Raw genomic sequence first — 17,638 nt, forward strand, 5'->3', positions numbered from 1 at the left:
TTTATTATGATTTGATTTTTATTTATTTGTTTCACAATCACATCTTCACATTCACTGTAAACATTATAAAATGCCAGGTAAAACAATTATAGTTATCACTTGTCAAATATTTCTTATTTCAAGATATTTGTCTGTTTTGTCTGTTGTAAGATAAAGCAACTATGTTTCAGACTTTTGTTTGTAATGGATGTAACGGATAAAAGCATAACTACCTGAAAATTAAACAAAATTCAATTAAATTCATCATTTAAAGAAACACATTTTAATAATGTTTACATAAAATATTATATTATTCTACCTGCTGAAATAATTTTTACAGTGTGAGTCAATCATGTCAATTCAAACTCAATCAATTCAAATGATGAAATTCTCGGCGCATCCTGGGAGTGCAGAGGTCCAGCACCAGTATGTTTCACTGGAAACAAGAGAAAACAGCACATTAATGTTTTTAATGAAGAAAATGACTGCAAGCATAAATATCACTAAAGAACAGTTTATAACTGTCAGCATTGCCTTAATCAAATTAGACTTTATTAAATCTATAAATAAAGATGTGTTGGTTGTTCCTTGAAGGAATCGGTCTTACCTTTCAGTGCTCTAGATCTTTTCCTCCCTGAACTCGGTGGTGATGGAGTTGCCAGACTGGCACCTGTACTGTCCGTACTCCACCTTGCTCTGGGATCCGGTGACGATGGTCAGCTTGACTGGAACCTTCACATCCACCTCCTTCCTCACCATGTTCACGGTGAGCTTGGTGCGGGGAGCGATTTTGGCTGGTAGGTTAACCCGGATGCTCTTCCTCTCTGTCCTGGTGTTGCTGCTCCCCTTCTCCACGGTGAAGGTGTTGCTCAGAGAAAAGTTCTGCTGTGCTTTCACCACTCCCACGTCTACACCAAATGATGCTCCCCAGCTTATCTGGGTGGAATTGCTGAAGCTGAAGCTATCAGTGACGGAGCCTTCGTACTCCTTACTCATCTCAGTGGAGAAGCTTTGCTCGTGGTCTCCATGGTTCAGACCACACAGGCTGTCGATGACCACGGCATTCATATGCTCTTCTTTCTGGTTCCACTGGATCTCTGCTGTTATAATGGGTTTCCCTGGCTTCAGAGGGCGAAGGTGAGACACTCTGTCATTGAACCAGCCGTACTCAGGCATGTCTCGAGAAGCTCTGGCCACCAGCTGAGCTCCACTTCTGTTGATGTGCTCATACAGGACCCACACCCCTCTCTGCACCTTGTGAGAAGACGCAACATCGTTAAAGTTGCCGTAGCACAGGTTGGTTTCAGTGGTGAAGACGAGGCTCCTGCCCCGGTAGTTAGTATGTTCGTAAAGGGTTATCTGAGGGTTTGTCAGGTCGTCTGTCACTTTCTCCAGAGAAGAAAAGGCGTCGTTCCTGTCCAGAGTGGCGTACTCTCCCTCCTCGTAGACATACTGAGAACCTTGAAAGTTGGTATGTTCATATGCCACCCATGGCTCCCCTATAACTTTCAGGGAAGAGATGCAGTCGTTGAAGTTTTCGCTTACCAAGTTGGGGACGGAGGAGGTGAACTCTTTGCTCATGCCCTGAAAGTTAATATGCTCGTAGATGATGATCTTGCTCATGGTGTGGCTCTGGAAGTCGATACTGAATGAGATGAACGAGAGGAGTCTGCAAGTCTGTGAAAAGTGTCTCTTAACCCCTCCATATATATAGGGGGCTGAGGCATTTGAGAATATGCAGGTTCTGCTGATCCTGAATCAGTTTTAAGCAGAGTTGACATTTTTTTAACTTCTTCCAAGCAAAACCAGTTCAAACACGTTTTTAGCCACAGGGAGTTTCACTTAACTGAATATTTACAACTGACCATTTCCCTGTGTCAAAGCAGAGTGGGTAATTTTACTGCACTAAATTATACTTTAAGAACTGGTATAAAACTAGCATACTCCATACGTACTCCAACCTTGGTCTCTCGCAACACTGAAATTCAAATCCAGTGCTGAATCGGGTCAAAATATGGCTAAATTCGTGCAGTCTGATTCGGGTATTAGTTCAAGCTCGCTTTATACATACCAAGTAACTAGTTTGACTAAGTTTGAAACAATGTAAAGGAAGGAATTTAGCTCTTACTGCAGTTCTTTTATCAGCACTTTTTTATAAGCTAAAATTCAACCTCGACATTTAGTCCTAAAGTGGTATTTTTCTAACATGATTAACCCATAAGAACCCAGACCATGCTGTGAATATTGATACAACTGAGCAGCTCATTCATATTGTCTTTCATTGTGATAAGAAAGCGCATTATTATTTTACAATTAAAATCCTGATTTAACATGAATATCACAAGAATTTCATATGGAACATACATCATTTACTAAGCATTTGAGTTATTAAAATTATTGGTGTTTGATTCTGTTTATTTTTAATTTGAACGCCTAACTAACATGAACTGTTAGCCTACACTAGTTCCTCAATGAATAATAAAAGCCAAACCAAAAATCGATACAAAGTGGGCACTTTTGTATTGCCGCTGGGTTTAGTTACATTTTATAGGGTGAGGAATGAGAAAAATATTCACCTTCACTTTTATATCTTGCCTCTTAAGGACAGCTGTTCTTCTGTGGTGGCCAGCGGCGCTAAAGCGCTAGAATCCTCCGGTTAGCCGCAATGCTAGGGTTGGTAGCGAGCACTTTCTAGACGAGGACTATGTTAAAGAGAGAGTTTTTGAGTCAGGAGCATTAAGTTAGTCGTTCGCCGGACAAATAAGCTAAAGTCCAAGGCTTTTTTCCTCCGTTTTTAATTTTTCCTTTGACCAGCTGGGATGTACAGACTGTCCGACTGGGGGTACTATAAAACCAGCAGCTGTGAGCCGCAAGAAACAAGCCAAACGACGCGCCCACCCAGCAGAGCAGCGAGAGGTAACTTACAAAAAGTCTAGATAAGCTAACAGTTAAAAGATAACATAGCTAGCGTTAGCTACATAGCTAGCTACCTTACCAAAGCTAGCGTTAGCAATGTATCTACCTATCTTAACATAGCTAGCATTAGCTATTTTGCTAGCTATCTTACCAAGGCTAGCGTTTACTACTTAGCTAGCTAAGTTAATTGGCTAAATAGCTAATGCTAGCTAACTAGCTAACGCTAACTAGATGAAGGTAGCTACCCAGCAAGCCTTCTAACTTCCAAACTGAATGGTTTATCAACCAAACAGCGCCTGGGTGTTTCAATATCCACTTAAATCATGTATGTTTCATTATTCAGTCTAAATGAACTCTGGACTTTACATGCTAAATAGCTAAGTCTATATAAACAAGCTAGTTAACTGGATGGCAGTACCTGTTGTTGACAGGCTGCTCCAAATATTTAATCCCTTAGAAAACGTGTACAAACTGAAATGTTTCATGTCCACTTTAAGCCAGTTAAAATGTCTAACAATTTATATTATGTTTTTGTTTGCTTATTATTATTTTGTTGCTTTGATTATTAACATATTCTAAAAATGCAAATAGAGATCTAGGGAATATGCCAATTATTCTGCCAGTGCTTTTATAAAAAGGCTGTTTTGTCGAGTTATCCTAGCAGAACACTTTTATGTTTATTTGATAGTTATTTGAAATTATTTTTGGCTAATAGAAAGTCGGTAATGTTCCCTAAGGTTGACTGAATTTCCTATTTCAATTCAGTAAAACCTTTTGTATACTATCACCTAGTTTGTCATTTTTACCACAGTAATAGCAGTATTTTTTCTTGTGAGAGGTATTACTGCCACCCCCATGTTTCACAATAAGTGTGTTGTAATGCAGATTTTTTTCTTTGTTGCCCAAGAAGCTTCTGAGCAATATTCACTCTGGTAGTTTCTTCCCACCTGTCTTGGTATTAAGTTCCTGAGTAATTAAGGCTGCAGGGGATGACGATTCCTGACCTGTTCATACAGGTTTTATGTCAGGGGTCTCTACCTGCTTTACGAGTTTTCTCAGATTAACACATTATGCAGACATTAAGCATCAGTGCAGCCAGCTCACAACATAAACGTTGGGTGCTGAGGAAATTTATACTGGTTTCCATTCACCCAGCAAGTTTCTGGAGAGTTGAATAATATGGATGTTTGCTCCCACTTTTTCAATATTTAATTTTTAAAACAAAAATTTTCTCTCATTTTTGTTTAAGTAGACTTTACCCCATATTTTGAGTTATAATTACCTACAGTATATTTAACAGCTGAGGCATGCTAAAACAATAAGTAAAAGGCTACCAAATGTATACTGTTTAGTGTTTGCAGGCCATAAGAGGAAGTTATCATTTTTCTTACTGCAAAGAGACTTCATGCTTGATAAGTAATGCAGTGCAGTGCTGGATTCATTTTTCTATTTAATGAGAAGACACTAGCTGTCTTCTCTAAATTGGCAATGTTTAGTCGTATTTTAAATGGTTAAAGTATGACAAAGAATTGCCTTCTTGTAATGTACAAGCAAAACTATTTGCAGATAGTTCAGGAGTAGCACACCTATTATGCAAATAAATTATGTGAGGAGCCAATAGAAAGATGTACTGTAAGATATGTTAGGTAAGCCTTACATTTAGTTCTGAAATGAGTTAAAAGTTTAACTTGGAAATGTTACCATAACTGTACCCTACAGTCTTATTCTGTGATTACATGTACATTCACAATGAGTTAATGTAATCACAGTGGGCCAGTTGTTCAGAGGTAATCTAATCGGATTTTAGTTATCGGATTGGATCAAATCTGGAAAACGGGTTGTTCAAAAGGGAAACAAGGGGTAGGATTTCAAGGTGAATTTCAGGGAGAAAATGTAGTAAAATTTTGAAATTAAAGTTTTAAAGTGAAAAAACATTTGTACAATTAATTATTCTGGATTTCCGCCCTTTTATTGGGCAACCAGAATCTTCACCGGTAAAGCCAGCAGTCACAGAAGCTCAGAAAAGAGGCTTGAAGCATCCCTTTCGAAATACTAATGGTGATGACTATGAAACTCTTCTTAAACGAGAAACTCACAGAGCAGAAGCACAGATTCTCCTGGCAGAGGAACAAATAAAGCTGACCAAACTGCAGCAAACCAGGGTGCAACTTCAAATCCTCCTCCTAAAATCAGGGCTTGAAAATGCAGGTCTCTCTTTCTCATATGAAGAACCCTGAATATCTTGTTAACTATTGGACATTTTTTAATTAAGATGCTTTTAATATATTCACAATGTATTTGTTAATGTATATGTTTTTTTATTTGTTGTGGCTCAGATAAGAGGTCATGAAATAAATTAGTTTATTCCAAAAGGCTAAATTTGCTCTGACGGCAAAAATGAAAAAAGAACGATGCTTGATTCTGTTCATATTTATTATGATTTGATTTTTATTTATTTGTTTCACAATCACATCTTCACATTCACTGTAAACATTATAAAATGCCAGGTAAAACAATTATAGTTATCACTTCAAATATTTCTTATTTCAAGATATTTGTCTGTTTTGTCTGTCGTAAGATAAAGCAACTATGTTTCAGACTTTTAGTTGTAATGGATGTATTGGACGTAAAAGCATAAATACCTGCAAATTAAACAAAATTCTATTAAATGAATCATTTAAAGAAACACATTTTTTATAATTTTTATATAAAATATTATATTATTCTACCTGCTGAAATAATGTTTACAGTGTGAGTGTCAATCATGTCAATTCAAACTCAATCAATTCAATTGATGAAATTCTCGGCGCATCCAGGGAGTGCAGAGGTCCAGCACCAGTATGTTTCACTGGAAACAAGAGAAAACAGCACATTAATGTTTTTAATGAAGAAAATGACTGCAAGCATAAATATCACTAAAGAACAGTTTATAACTGTCAGCATTGCCTTAATTAAATTAGACTTTATTAAATCTATAAATAAAGATGTGTTGGTTGTTCCTTGAAGGAATCTGTCTTACCTGTCGGTGCTCTAGATCTTTTCCTCCCTGAACTCGGTGGTGATGGAGTTGCCAGACTGGCACCTGTACTGTCCGTACTCCACCTTGCTCTGGGATCCGGTGACGATAGTCAGCTTGACTGGAACCTTCACATCCACCTCCTTCCTCACCATGTTCACGGTGAGCTTGGTGCGGGGAGCGATTTTGGCTGGTAGGTCTTCCTCTCTGTCCTGGTGTTGCTGCTCCCCTTCTCCACGGTGAAGGTGTTGCTCAGAGAAAAGTTCTGCTGTGCTTTCACCACTCCCACGTCTACACCAAATGATGTTCCCCAGCTTATCTGGGTGGAATTGCTAAAGCTGAAGCTATCAGTGACGGAGCCTTCGTACTCCTTACTCATCTCAGTGGAGAAGCTTTGCTCGTGGTCTCCATGGTTCAGACCACACAGGCTGTCGATGACCACGGCATTCATATGCTCTTCTTTCTGGTTCCACTGGATCTCTGCTGTTATAATGGGTTTCCCTGGCTTCAGAGGGCGAAGGTGAGACACTCTGTCATTGAACCAGCCGTACTCAGGCATATCTCGAGAAGCTCTGGCCACCAGCTGAGCTCCACTTCTGTTGATGTGCTCATACAGGACCCACGCCCCTCTCTGCACCTTGTGAGAAGACGCAACATCGTTAAAGTTGCCGTAGCACAGGTTGGTTTCAGTGGTGAAGACGAGGCTCCTGCCCCGGTAGTTAGTATGTTCGTAAAGGGTTATCTGAGGGTTTGTCAGGTCGTCTGTCACTTTCTCCAGAGAAGAAAAGGCGTCGTTCCTGTCCAGAGTGGCGTACTCTCCCTCCTCGTAGACATACTGAGAACCTTGAAAGTTGGTATGTTCATATGCCACCCATGGCTCCCCTATAACTTTCAGGGAAGAGATGCAGTCGTTGAAGTTTTCGCTTACCAAGTTGGGGACGGAGGAGGTGAACTCTTTGCTCATGCCCTGAAAGTTAATATGCTCGTAGATGATGATCTTGCTCATGGTTTCGCTCTGGAAGTCGATACTGAATGAGATGAACGAGAGGAGTCTGCAAGTCTGTGAAAAGTGTCTCTTAACCCCTCCATATATATAGGGGGCTGAGGAATTTGAGAATATGCAGGTTCTGCTGATCCTGAATCAGTTTTAAGCAGAGTTGACATTTTTTTAACTTCTTCCAAGCAAAACCAGTTCAAACACGTTTTTAGCCACAGGGAGTTTCACTTAACTGAATATTTACAACTGACCATTTCCCTGTGTCAAAGCAGAGTGGGTAATTTTACTGCACTAAATTATACTTTAAAGAACTAGTATAAAACTAGCATACTCCATACGTACTCCAACCTTGGTCTCTCGCAACACTGAAATTCAAATCCAGTGCTGAATCGGGTCAAAATATGGCTAAATTCGTGCAGTCTGATTCGGGTATTAGTTCAACCTCGCTTTATACATACCAAGTAACTAGTTTGACTAAGTTTGAAACAATGTAAAGGGAGGAATTTAGCTCTTACTGCAGTTCTTTTATCAGCACTTTTTTATAAGCTAAAATTCAACCTCGACATTTAGTCCTAAAGTGGTATTTTTCTAACATGATTAACCCATAAGAACCCAGACCATGCTGTGAATATTGATACAACTGAGCAGCTCATTCATATTGTCTTTCATTGTGATAAGAAAGCGCATTATTATTTTACAATTAAAATCCTGATTTAACATGAATATCACAAGAATTTCATATGGAACATACATCATTTATTAAGCATTTGAGTTATTAAAATTATTGGTGTTTGATTCTGTTTATTTTTAATTTGAACGCCTAACTAACATGAACTGTTAGCCTACACTAGTTCCTCAATGAATAATAAAAGCCAAACCAAAAATCGATACAAAGTGGGCACTTTTGTATTGCCGCTGGGTTTAGTTACATTTTATAGGGTGAGGAATGAGAAAAATATTCACCTTCACTTTTATATCTTGCCTCTTAAGGACAGCTGTTCTTCTGTGGTGGCCAGCGGCGCTAAAGCGCTAGAATCCTCCTGTTAGCCGCAATGCTAGGGTTGGTAGCGAGCACTTTCTAGACGAGGACTATGTTAAAGAGAGAGTTTTTGAGTCAGGAGCATTAAGTTAGTCGTTCGCCGGACAAATAAGCTAAAGTCCAAGGCTTTTTTCCTCCGTTTTTAATTGTTCCTTTGACCAGCTGGGATGTACAGACTGTCCGACTGGGGGTACTATAAAACCAGCAGCTGTGAGCCGCAAGAAACAAGCCAAACGACGCGCCCACCCAGCAGAGCAGCGAGAGGTAACTTACAAAAAGTCTAGATAAGCTAACAGTTAAAAGATAACATAGCTAGCGTTAGCTACATAGCTAGCTACCTTACCAAAGCTAGCGTTAGCAATGTATCTACCTATCTTAACATAGCTAGCATTAGCTATTTTGCTAGCTATCTTACCAAGGCTAGCGTTTACTTCTTAGCTAGCTAAGTTAATTGGCTAAATAGCTAATGCTAGCTAACTAGCTAACGCTAACTAGATGAAGGTAGCTACCCAGCAAGCCTTCTAACTTCCAAACTGAATGGTTTATCAACCAAACAGCGCCTGGGTGTTTCAATATCCACTTAAATCATGTATGTTTCATTATTCAGTCTAAATGAACTCTGGACTTTACATGCTAAATAGCTAAGTCTATATAAACAAGCTAGTTAACTGGATGGCAGTACCTGTTGTTGACAGGCTGCTCCAAATATTTAATCCCTTAGAAAACGTGTACAAACTGAAATGTTTCATGTCCACTTTAAGCCAGTTAAAATGTCTAACAATTTATATTATGTTTTTGTTTGCTTATTATTATTTTGTTGCTTTGATTATTAACATATTCTAAAAATGCAAATAGAGATCTAGGGAATATGCCAATTATTCTGCCAGTGCTTTTATAAAAAGGCTGTTTTGTCGAGTTATCCTAGCAGAACACTTTTATGTTTATTTGATAGTTATTTGAAATTATTTTTGGCTAATAGAAAGTCGGTAATGTTCCCTAAGGTTGACTGAATTTCCTATTTCAATTCAGTAAAACCTTTTGTATACTATCACCTAGTTTGTCATTTTTACCACAGTAATAGCAGTATTTTTTCTTGTGAGAGGTATTACTGCCACCCCCATGTTTCACAATAAGTGTGTTGTAATGCAGATTTTCTTCTTTGTTGCCCAAGAAGCTTCTGAGCAATATTCACTCTGGTAGTTTCTTCCCACCTGTCTTGTTATTAAGTTCCTGAGTAATTAAGGCTGCAGGGGATGACGATTCCTGACCTGTTCATACAGGTTTTATGTCAGGGGTCTCTACCTGCTTTACGAGTTTTCTCAGATTAACACATTATGCAGACATTAAGCATCAGTGCAGCCAGCTCACAACATAAACGTTGGGTGCTGAGGAAATTTATACTGGTTTCCATTCACCCAGCAAGTTTCTGGAGAGTTGAATAATATGATGTTTGCTCCCACTTTTTCAATATTTAATTTTTAAAACAAAAATTTTCTCTCATTTTTGTTTAAGTAGACTTTACCCCATATTTTGAGTTATAATTACCTACAGTATATTTAACAGCTGAGGCATGCTAAAACAATAAGTAAAAGGCTACCAAATGTATACTGTTTAGTGTTTGCAGGCCATAAGAGGAAGTTATCATTTTTCTTACTGCAAAGAGACTTCATGCTTGATAAGTAATGCAGTGCAGTGCTGGATTCATTTTTCTATTTAATGAGAAGACACTAGCTGTCTTCTCTAAATTGGCAATGTTTAGTCGTATTTTAAATGGTTAAAGTATGACAAAGAATTGCCTTCTTGTAATGTACAAGAAAAACTATTTGCAGATAGTTCAGGAGTAGCACACCTATTATGCAAATAAATTATGTGAGGAGCCAATAGAAAGATGTACTGTAAGATATGTTAGGTAAGCCTTACATTTAGTTCTGAAATGAGTTAAAAGTTTAACTTGGAAATGTTACCATAACTGTACCCTACAGTCTTATTCTGTGATTACATGTACATTCACAATGAGTTAATGTAATCACAGTGGGCCAGTTGTTCAGAGGTAATCTAATCGGATTTTAGTTATCGGATTGGATCAAATCTGGAAAACGGGTTGTTCAAAAGGGAAACAAGGGGTAGGATTTCAAGGTGAATTTCAGGGAGAAAATGTAGTAAAATTTTGAAATTAAAGTTTTAAAGTGAAAAAACATTTGTACAATTAATTATTCTGGATTTCCGCCCTATTATTGGGCAACCAGAATCTTCACCGGTAAAGCCAGCAGTCACAGAAGCTCAGAAAAGAGGCTTGAAGCATCCCTTTCGAAATACTATGGTAATGGTGATGACTATGACAGGCCCGTAGCCAGGGGGGATTGAAGGGTTCGTTCGATCCCCCCCACACCCCCTCAGCCACCCCAATATGAATACTTATAGGTTCAAAATAGACACCAAATATACCATTTTAAAGCTTTTCAGTTATCTAGCCTATTTAGCCGTATCTCCTTTCAGAAAATAAACATTTAGGGCGAAATATGCCTAAAGTTATAAGTTATGAAATATTATTTTCATATTTGCGTTTTTTGTACGTCCATATTTGATCGAATATGGTCTTTGATTTGATTCGAACCGTCTGTCTCTCCGGATTACTACAGAGTACACAAACAACATTGAACTCAACAGTTAGCCGAGTATAGATTATTAAAATACTAAAATCTGAATATAAAAAAATATATATTTTAAAATGGTAAGTATCTTTTCCACACAGCCTGCAATGTCATGAACAACCTCTAAAATATTAGTGCCAGATTCATGCAAATGCAGTTTTTCTACATTGCCACTAAAAATGCACACAAAGTTTGATGTCGGTTGGGTCCCAAAATGTCTGATTTCCCGTAAAATGACCCTTAAGGAGAGGAAAAACAGACAGACAATGAAGGAACGCAACAGAGACAGACAGCAAGAGAGATACAGAGGAGGGAGAGCAACAACAGACCTAGGCAACAGAGAGAGACAACGAAGTCCCAGCACAGTTGTAGGAAGATTTGAATAAGACAGAACACTTCAATTTATATTATTATTAATTCATGTTTAAGTTTTAATGACCATACCGATAGTGTTCCTAATGAAGTAATTCTTATCTATTTATGTCAATAGTAGAGAGATAGAAAATAAAGGACAGCAACATCAGAGACAGACAATGGAGGGCAGCAACAGAGACAATGGAACAAAGCAACAGACAACTGAGGTGAGCAACAGAGACAGACAATGAAGTCACATCACAGATGTAGGACGTTTGAGTAACACTTACATTTATATCAAATGTATGTTAACAGTGGGGAGCAACAGACGAACAAATAAGGACAACAACAGATTCACAACAAACTTATAATGAATAAAATATGTCTAAATTAAAAGATTTGAAGTGTGCTCGTGTATTTAGGGGGCATTGGAGTAGAGAGCCAAATGAAGTCCACTTTTGGGGGAAAAAGATCCCCCCCATCACACTGCTGGCTACGGGCCTGTATGAAACTCTTCTTAAACGAGAAACTCACCAGAGCAGAAGCACAGATTCTCCTGGCAGAGGAACAAATAAAGCTGACCAAACTGCAGCAAACCAGGGTGCAACTTCAAATCCTCCTCCTAAAATCAGGGCTTGAAAATGCAGGTCTCTCTTTCTCATATGAAGAACCCTGAATATCTTGTTAACTATTGGACATTTTTTAATTAAGATGCTTTTAATATATTCACAATGTATTTGTTAATGTATATGTTTTTTTATTTGTTGTGGCTCAGATAAGGGGTCATGAAATAAATTATAAATGAAAGTGGATGTTTATGTTTTCCTGAAAACTGTGTATCTGAATTAGGGAGATCCAATCCAATGTTGCTTTGAAAAAACGGCTTAAAAAATAAGACAGATCACCTGATCCTGGATAGCAAAAATGGGATTACCAGATCTGGATAATTTTGATCCGGATTACATTTTTTGAACAACTGGCCCAGTGAGTTTATTCCAAAAGGCTAAATTTGCTCTGACGGCAAAAATGAAAAAAGAACGATGCTTGATTCTGTTCATATTTATTATGATTTGATTTTTATTTATTTGTTTCACAATCACATCTTCACATTCACTGTAAACATTATAAAATGCCAGGTAAAACAATTATAGTTATCACTTGTCAAATATTTCTTATTTCAAGATATTTGTCTGTTTTGTCTGTTGTAAGATAAAGCAACTATGTTTCAGACTTTTGTTTGTAATGGATGTAACGGATAAAAGCATAACTACCTGAAAATTAAACAAAATTCAATTAAATTCATCATTTAAAGAAACACATTTTAATAATGTTTACATAAAATATTATATTATTCTACCTGCTGAAATAATGTTTACAGTGTGAGTCAATCATGTCAATTCAAACTCAATCAATTCAAATGATGAAATTCTCGGCGCATCCTGGGAGTGCAGAGGTCCAGCACCAGTATGTTTCACTGGAAACAAGAGAAAACAGCACATTAATGTTTTTAATGAAGAAAATGACTGCAAGCATAAATATCACTAAAGAACAGTTTATAACTGTCAGCATTGCCTTAATCAAATTAGACTTTATTAAATCTATAAATAAAGATGTGTTGGTTGTTCCTTGAAGGAATCGGTCTTACCTGTCGGTGCTCTAGATCTTTTCCTCCCTGAACTCGGTGGTGATGGAGTTGCCAGACTGGCACCTGTACTGTCCGTACTCCACCTTGCTCTGGGATCCGGTGACGATGGTCAGCTTGACTGGAACCTTCACATCCACCTCCTTCCTCACCATGTTCACGGTGAGCTTGGTGCGGGGAGCGATTTTGGCTGGTAGGTTAACCCGGATGCTCTTCCTCTCTGTCCTGGTGTTGCTGCTCCCCTTCTCCACGGTGAAGGTGTTGCTCAGAGAAAAGTTCTGCTGTGCTTTCACCACTCCCACGTCTACACCAAATGATGCTCCCCAGCTTATCTGGGTGGAATTGCTAAAGCTGAAGCTATCAGTGACGGAGCCTTCGTACTCCTTACTCATCTCAGTGGAGAAGCTTTGCTCGTGGTCTCCATGGTTCAGACCACACAGGCTGTCGATGACCACGGCATTCATATGCTCTTCTTTCTGGTTCCACTGGATCTCTGCTGTTATAATGGGTTTCCCTGGCTTCAGAGGGCGAAGGTGAGACACTCTGTCATTGAACCAGCCGTACTCAGGCATGTCTCGAGAAGCTCTGGCCACCAGCTGAGCTCCACTTCTGTTGATGTGCTCATACAGGACCCACGCCCCTCTCTGCACCTTGTGAGAAGACGCAACATCGTTAAAGTTGCCGTAGCACAGGTTTGTTTCAGTGGTGAAGACGAGGCTCCTGCCCCGGTAGTTAGTATGTTCGTAAAGGGTTATCTGAGGGTTTGCCAGGTCCTCAGTCACTTTCTCCAGAGAAGAAAAGGCGTCGTTCCTGTCCAGAGTGGCGTACTCTCCCTCCTCGTAGACATACTGAGAACCTTGAAAGTTGGTATGTTCATATGCCACCCATGGCTCCCCTATAACTTTCAGGGAAGAGATGCAGTCGTTGAAGTTTTCGCTTACCAAGTTGGGGACGGAGGAGGTGAACTCTTTGCTCATGCCCTGAAAGTTAATATGCTCGTAGATGATGATCTTGCTCATGGTGTCGCTCTGGAAGTCGATACTGAATGAGATGAACGAGAGGAGTCTGCAAGTCTGTGAAAAGTGTCTCTTAACCCCTCCATATATATAGGGGGCTGAGGAATTTGAGAATATGCAGGTTCTGCTGATCCTGAATCAGTTTTAAGCAGAGTTGACATTTTTTTTACTTCTTCCAAGCAAAACCAGTTCAAACACGTTTTTAGCCACAGGGAGTTTCACTTAACTGAATATTTACAACTGACCATTTCCCTGTGTCAAAGCAGAGTGGGTAATTTTACTGCACTAAATTATACTTTAAAGAACTGGTATAAAACTAGCATACTCCATACGTCCTCCAACCTTGGTCACTCGCAACACTGAAATTCAAATCCAGTGCTGAATCGGGTCAAAATATGGCTAAATTCGTGCAGTCTGATTCGGGTATTAGTTCTAGCTCGCTTTATAGATACCAAGTAACTAGTTTGACTAAGTTTGAAACAATGTAAAGGAAGGAATTTAGCTCTTACTGCAGTTCTTTTATCAGCACTTTTTTATAAGCTAAAATTCAACCTCGACATTTAGTCCTAAAGTGGTATTTTTCTAACATGATTAACCCATAAGAACCCAGACCATGCTGTGAATATTGACACAACTGAGCAGCTCATTCATATTGTCTATCATTGTGATAAGAAAGCGCATTATTATTTTACTATTAAAATCCTCATTTAACATGAATATCACAAGAATTTCATATGGAACATACATCATTTATTAAGCATTTGACTTGTTAAAATGATTGGTGTTTGATTCTGTTTATTTTTAGTTCAGAAATGATATGAAAATTTTTATTGAGGAATGTAAGCAATGGATTAACTGCATGTTTAAATAACCATGAAATAAAAACAAGATTGACTGCAAAACACTAAAATATAATCACAGGCTTTTTTTTTTTTACTTCTTATTCATACATTTTTATTAAATTGACGCTAAATATTGTGTACATGGGATCGTTAAAATGTCTAACAATTTTAATGGTGTTTATGTTTGTTTATTATTATAATTATTATGGTGCATTGATTATTAAAATATTCTAAAAAAGCAAACAGAGATCTAGGGAATATGCCAATTATTCTGCCAGCTCTTTTTTTTACAAGGCTATTTTGTAGAGTTCTCTTAACAGAGCACTTTTATGTTTATTTGATAGTTATTTGAAATTATTTTTTGGCTAATAGGAAGTCAGTAATGTTCCTAGGGTGGACTGAATTTCTTATTTCAATTCAGCACAACATTTTGTATACTACTACCTAGTTTGTCATTTTTGCCACAGTACTACTATTATTTTTTCTTGTTGAGAGGTATTAAAAAGATATAAAAGTCTTCTTTTAAGGTCTTAAATTTGAGCTTTAAAAATGTGCAGATACTCTGCTCACGGACACAGTTTTAGGCGGTGTGGACACTGGGAAGACCGGACGGTCTGGCTTGTGAACTGGCATGGGCTGAAAAGTACTCAAGCCAGACTGTCCTGTTTTCCTGGTGTCCACACCGCCTAAAACTGTGCCTGTGAGCAGAGTATCTGCACATTTTTAAAGCTCAAATTTAAGACCTTAAAAGAAGTTCTGTGCTGGGGTGCTGGGCATTTAACCGGGCGTAAAGGATTTTCTGCAGCTCCTTGACCTGATTTGTTTCTGCCATTTCTGTCGTCTAATCTGATTTTCTCTATTAAAAATCTGACACTCACTGATGCTGCTGCTTTTTCTTACTGCTTTTTTTCATTGCTTTGAGTTAACTAGTATTAGTTATAGGTCAAATTTTGCATGTGTTTGATTTTAAAGGTAAAAATACTCTGAAATATGGTGATATTGTTTTAGGGCCATATGGGTCATCAACAAGGCTTTTTTGCTATTTGTAGCAAAATTCACACTGTTCTCGTTTCACCATTTAATAATATCTTTGTGTTTGTCTGTGTGTACAGTATGCATCAGTATAAAATGCCTCCATTAATGTACACAAACAAATAGACAAACACAAGGACAGATAAAAGGGAAGTGGGTTCGGTCAAAGCAGCTCTATACACGACCATAGGTGCTCAGTCTGTTTCAGACGAGGTGTTAACCACAGTATTGCTACACTGTAAAAAGTGATAAGTTGATCTTACTTTTAAAAAATTAGGAAAGCAGTTGCCTTGAAAAATATATAAAATAACTTTATTAAGTGTACTCAAATCATAGTTAAATCTACACCGTTTACTTAAGATGTTTCTACTTTAAATACCCTGTAAATGCAAGTTGTTTTTTTAAGTGTGTATAACTCGATAAGTAGACTATATTCAAAAGTTCATGTAATATAATTTTTAAGTACAGTGAAATTAACATATACATATATATTTAACATTAATATTTTCCTGAACCTGTTTTTAGTCTTCTTTCTGGTTTCATTCAACTACTTTTTTAAATACTCATAGAAAAGTAGATGAAGAAAGAAAACAGTAAAGAACTAAATGTACTGAAAGCATAGCGAGAACACAGAGTTACTACAGCTCAGTAAATGATGCTTGTTCTACAGCCTACAACACAGAGGTCAAGCATTTTATTATAAGAGGTGATCTACAAGTTTACCTAACCTAGCCTGGGAGGAATCACTTCACACTGATGGTGAGTGCTACAAACTGAAGGACACACCCAGTGTGCAAATCGATTGTGACAGAAGCCAATGGAAAAGAGGCTGCCAATGGCAACAGACTAAACTCAGTTAATTATAAGTTGGTTCAACTCAAAGATCTCAGTTTGAGTGTATATGTACCCACAAATGTTCATCTAACTCAAAATAGTTGAGTTTTGTTTAGAAATCTCCATTTTTATGTAAAACAGGCTTAATTTATTCGAGTTCAAACCACTTCTGGGTTTACAGTGTAGAGGTGGAGTGCTTTCTAAATTCTTAGCCACTGGGATACACCTCGTCTAGCATGAGTATTGTAGACCCAGTTACCCCAAATCTCTTGTTGATGGGGTGGCTAGATGGTTAATTACCTCCGGTCATCTATCCTCCATCTGAAGGGTTAAGTTGGCGTAGGTGGAGACATTCCCAAGTTTTGGCTGATCACTTTTGGTCAGCTTTCATTCGTTACTATTTACCCAGTCTCCAAACAAGAAACAAGTGGTTTGACAAGCAGTCTTCAGTACAGTTAAACAATGTGGTTTTGGTCGTGGATCCCCGGCAGCCCAGAGCTGATTGGCCTCTGGTAAAAAAAAAAGTTGTCAAGTTGTACTCAAGTTGAGTAAGAACCGTGGATGTTTAAAACCGGGAAAGGATTTTCACAAGACCAGTGGCAAAACTAATTACACTTTCATCCATTCCAAATGATGAAACTGGATCTAGAAGCTCTGTGGTAACTACTACACCCAGCCTTTCAAGAAGGGCAAGTTTCCTGTATCCCAGTCAGAGTGGTGTTGTTTGTGTGTGAATGCCAGATAAGTGAGTACTTAATTGAATTATGTTCCTGAATGACAATTAGTAGATGTTATTTAGCTAGATTTGGAGGCTTGTTGTTGTGAATTTATGCATACAATGTTGTTTAGAAGCTGGCTGTTAACGATTAGCATTTTTTATTCATTCTGGCCTTCCTCCTGTGCTTTGACTTTTACCTCAGAGTGAATGACACTAGTTTTGAGCCCAGTGCCTATGCAGTCCACAAGAACATCCTCAACATATAGGGACCAACAGATAGACGAACAGAGATACGAACTGTGAGGATTTCAATTATTCTGTTTAAGACAGAATATATGGATTATGTTTTTATTTAAATAACTGTGTATTGGGGCAGGGGTGGATGAAGTTTAGTTTAATTTGGTTTAATCAGTTGTGTATTGGGGCGTAGGTGCATCAGGAGTTTGGTTTACAGTCTTAGATAGGTCCAGAGTTCATAGGTCACTGTATTAATAAATCCAGCCTTTCCTTGTGCCAGGGATTAAAAGCAGCCACAAGCCATGACACTGCCACCCCCATGTTTCACAATAAGTTTGTTGAAATGCAGAGTTCATTCTTTGTCG

At 38.2% G+C, this 17,638-nt stretch overlaps 2 protein-coding genes, 1 long non-coding RNA gene and 1 pseudogene across 4 annotated transcripts; 1 reads left to right on the forward strand and 3 right to left on the reverse strand.

The window, feature by feature from the left end:
* LOC125780602 (epidermal differentiation-specific protein-like) lies at positions 1-1,671 on the reverse strand. Its single transcript, XM_049463039.1, has 2 exons — positions 587-1,671; positions 1-415 (listed from the first exon to the last, which is right to left on the reverse strand). The coding sequence occupies exon 1, from the start codon at positions 1,600-1,602 to the stop codon at positions 598-600; it is 1,005 nt and encodes a 334-aa protein (XP_049318996.1). The 5' UTR covers positions 1,603-1,671; the 3' UTR covers positions 1-415; positions 587-597.
* A 3,639-nt stretch (positions 1,672-5,310) lies between these two features.
* LOC111194102 (epidermal differentiation-specific protein-like) lies at positions 5,311-6,985 on the reverse strand (annotated as a pseudogene). The gene is made up of 2 exons (XR_007423869.1): positions 5,915-6,985; positions 5,311-5,743 (listed from the first exon to the last, which is right to left on the reverse strand). The product of XR_007423869.1 is annotated as an epidermal differentiation-specific protein-like (transcript).
* LOC125780606 (uncharacterized) lies at positions 6,580-13,406 on the forward strand. The gene is made up of 2 exons (XR_007423870.1): positions 6,580-6,668; positions 13,365-13,406. It is a non-coding gene; the product is annotated as an uncharacterized LOC125780606 (long non-coding RNA).
* On the reverse strand, positions 11,997-13,688 carry LOC111194101 (epidermal differentiation-specific protein). The gene is made up of 2 exons (XM_049463033.1): positions 12,598-13,688; positions 11,997-12,426 (listed from the first exon to the last, which is right to left on the reverse strand). The coding sequence occupies exon 1, from the start codon at positions 13,611-13,613 to the stop codon at positions 12,609-12,611; it is 1,005 nt and encodes a 334-aa protein (XP_049318990.1). The 5' UTR covers positions 13,614-13,688; the 3' UTR covers positions 11,997-12,426; positions 12,598-12,608.
* Between the last annotated feature and the right edge of the window lie 3,950 nt (positions 13,689-17,638).

Source organism: Astyanax mexicanus, chromosome 13, assembly GCF_023375975.1.
Source record: "Astyanax mexicanus isolate ESR-SI-001 chromosome 13, AstMex3_surface, whole genome shotgun sequence".
Taxonomy (NCBI): Eukaryota; Metazoa; Chordata; class Actinopteri; order Characiformes; family Acestrorhamphidae; genus Astyanax; species Astyanax mexicanus.

Coding starts and splice junctions, on each gene's coding strand:
- LOC111194101 (XM_049463033.1), bottom strand. CDS start 13,613: ATGAGCAAGATCATCATCTACGAGCATATTAACTTTCAGGGCATGAGC.
- LOC125780602 (XM_049463039.1), bottom strand. CDS start 1,602: ATGAGCAAGATCATCATCTACGAGCATATTAACTTTCAGGGCATGAGC.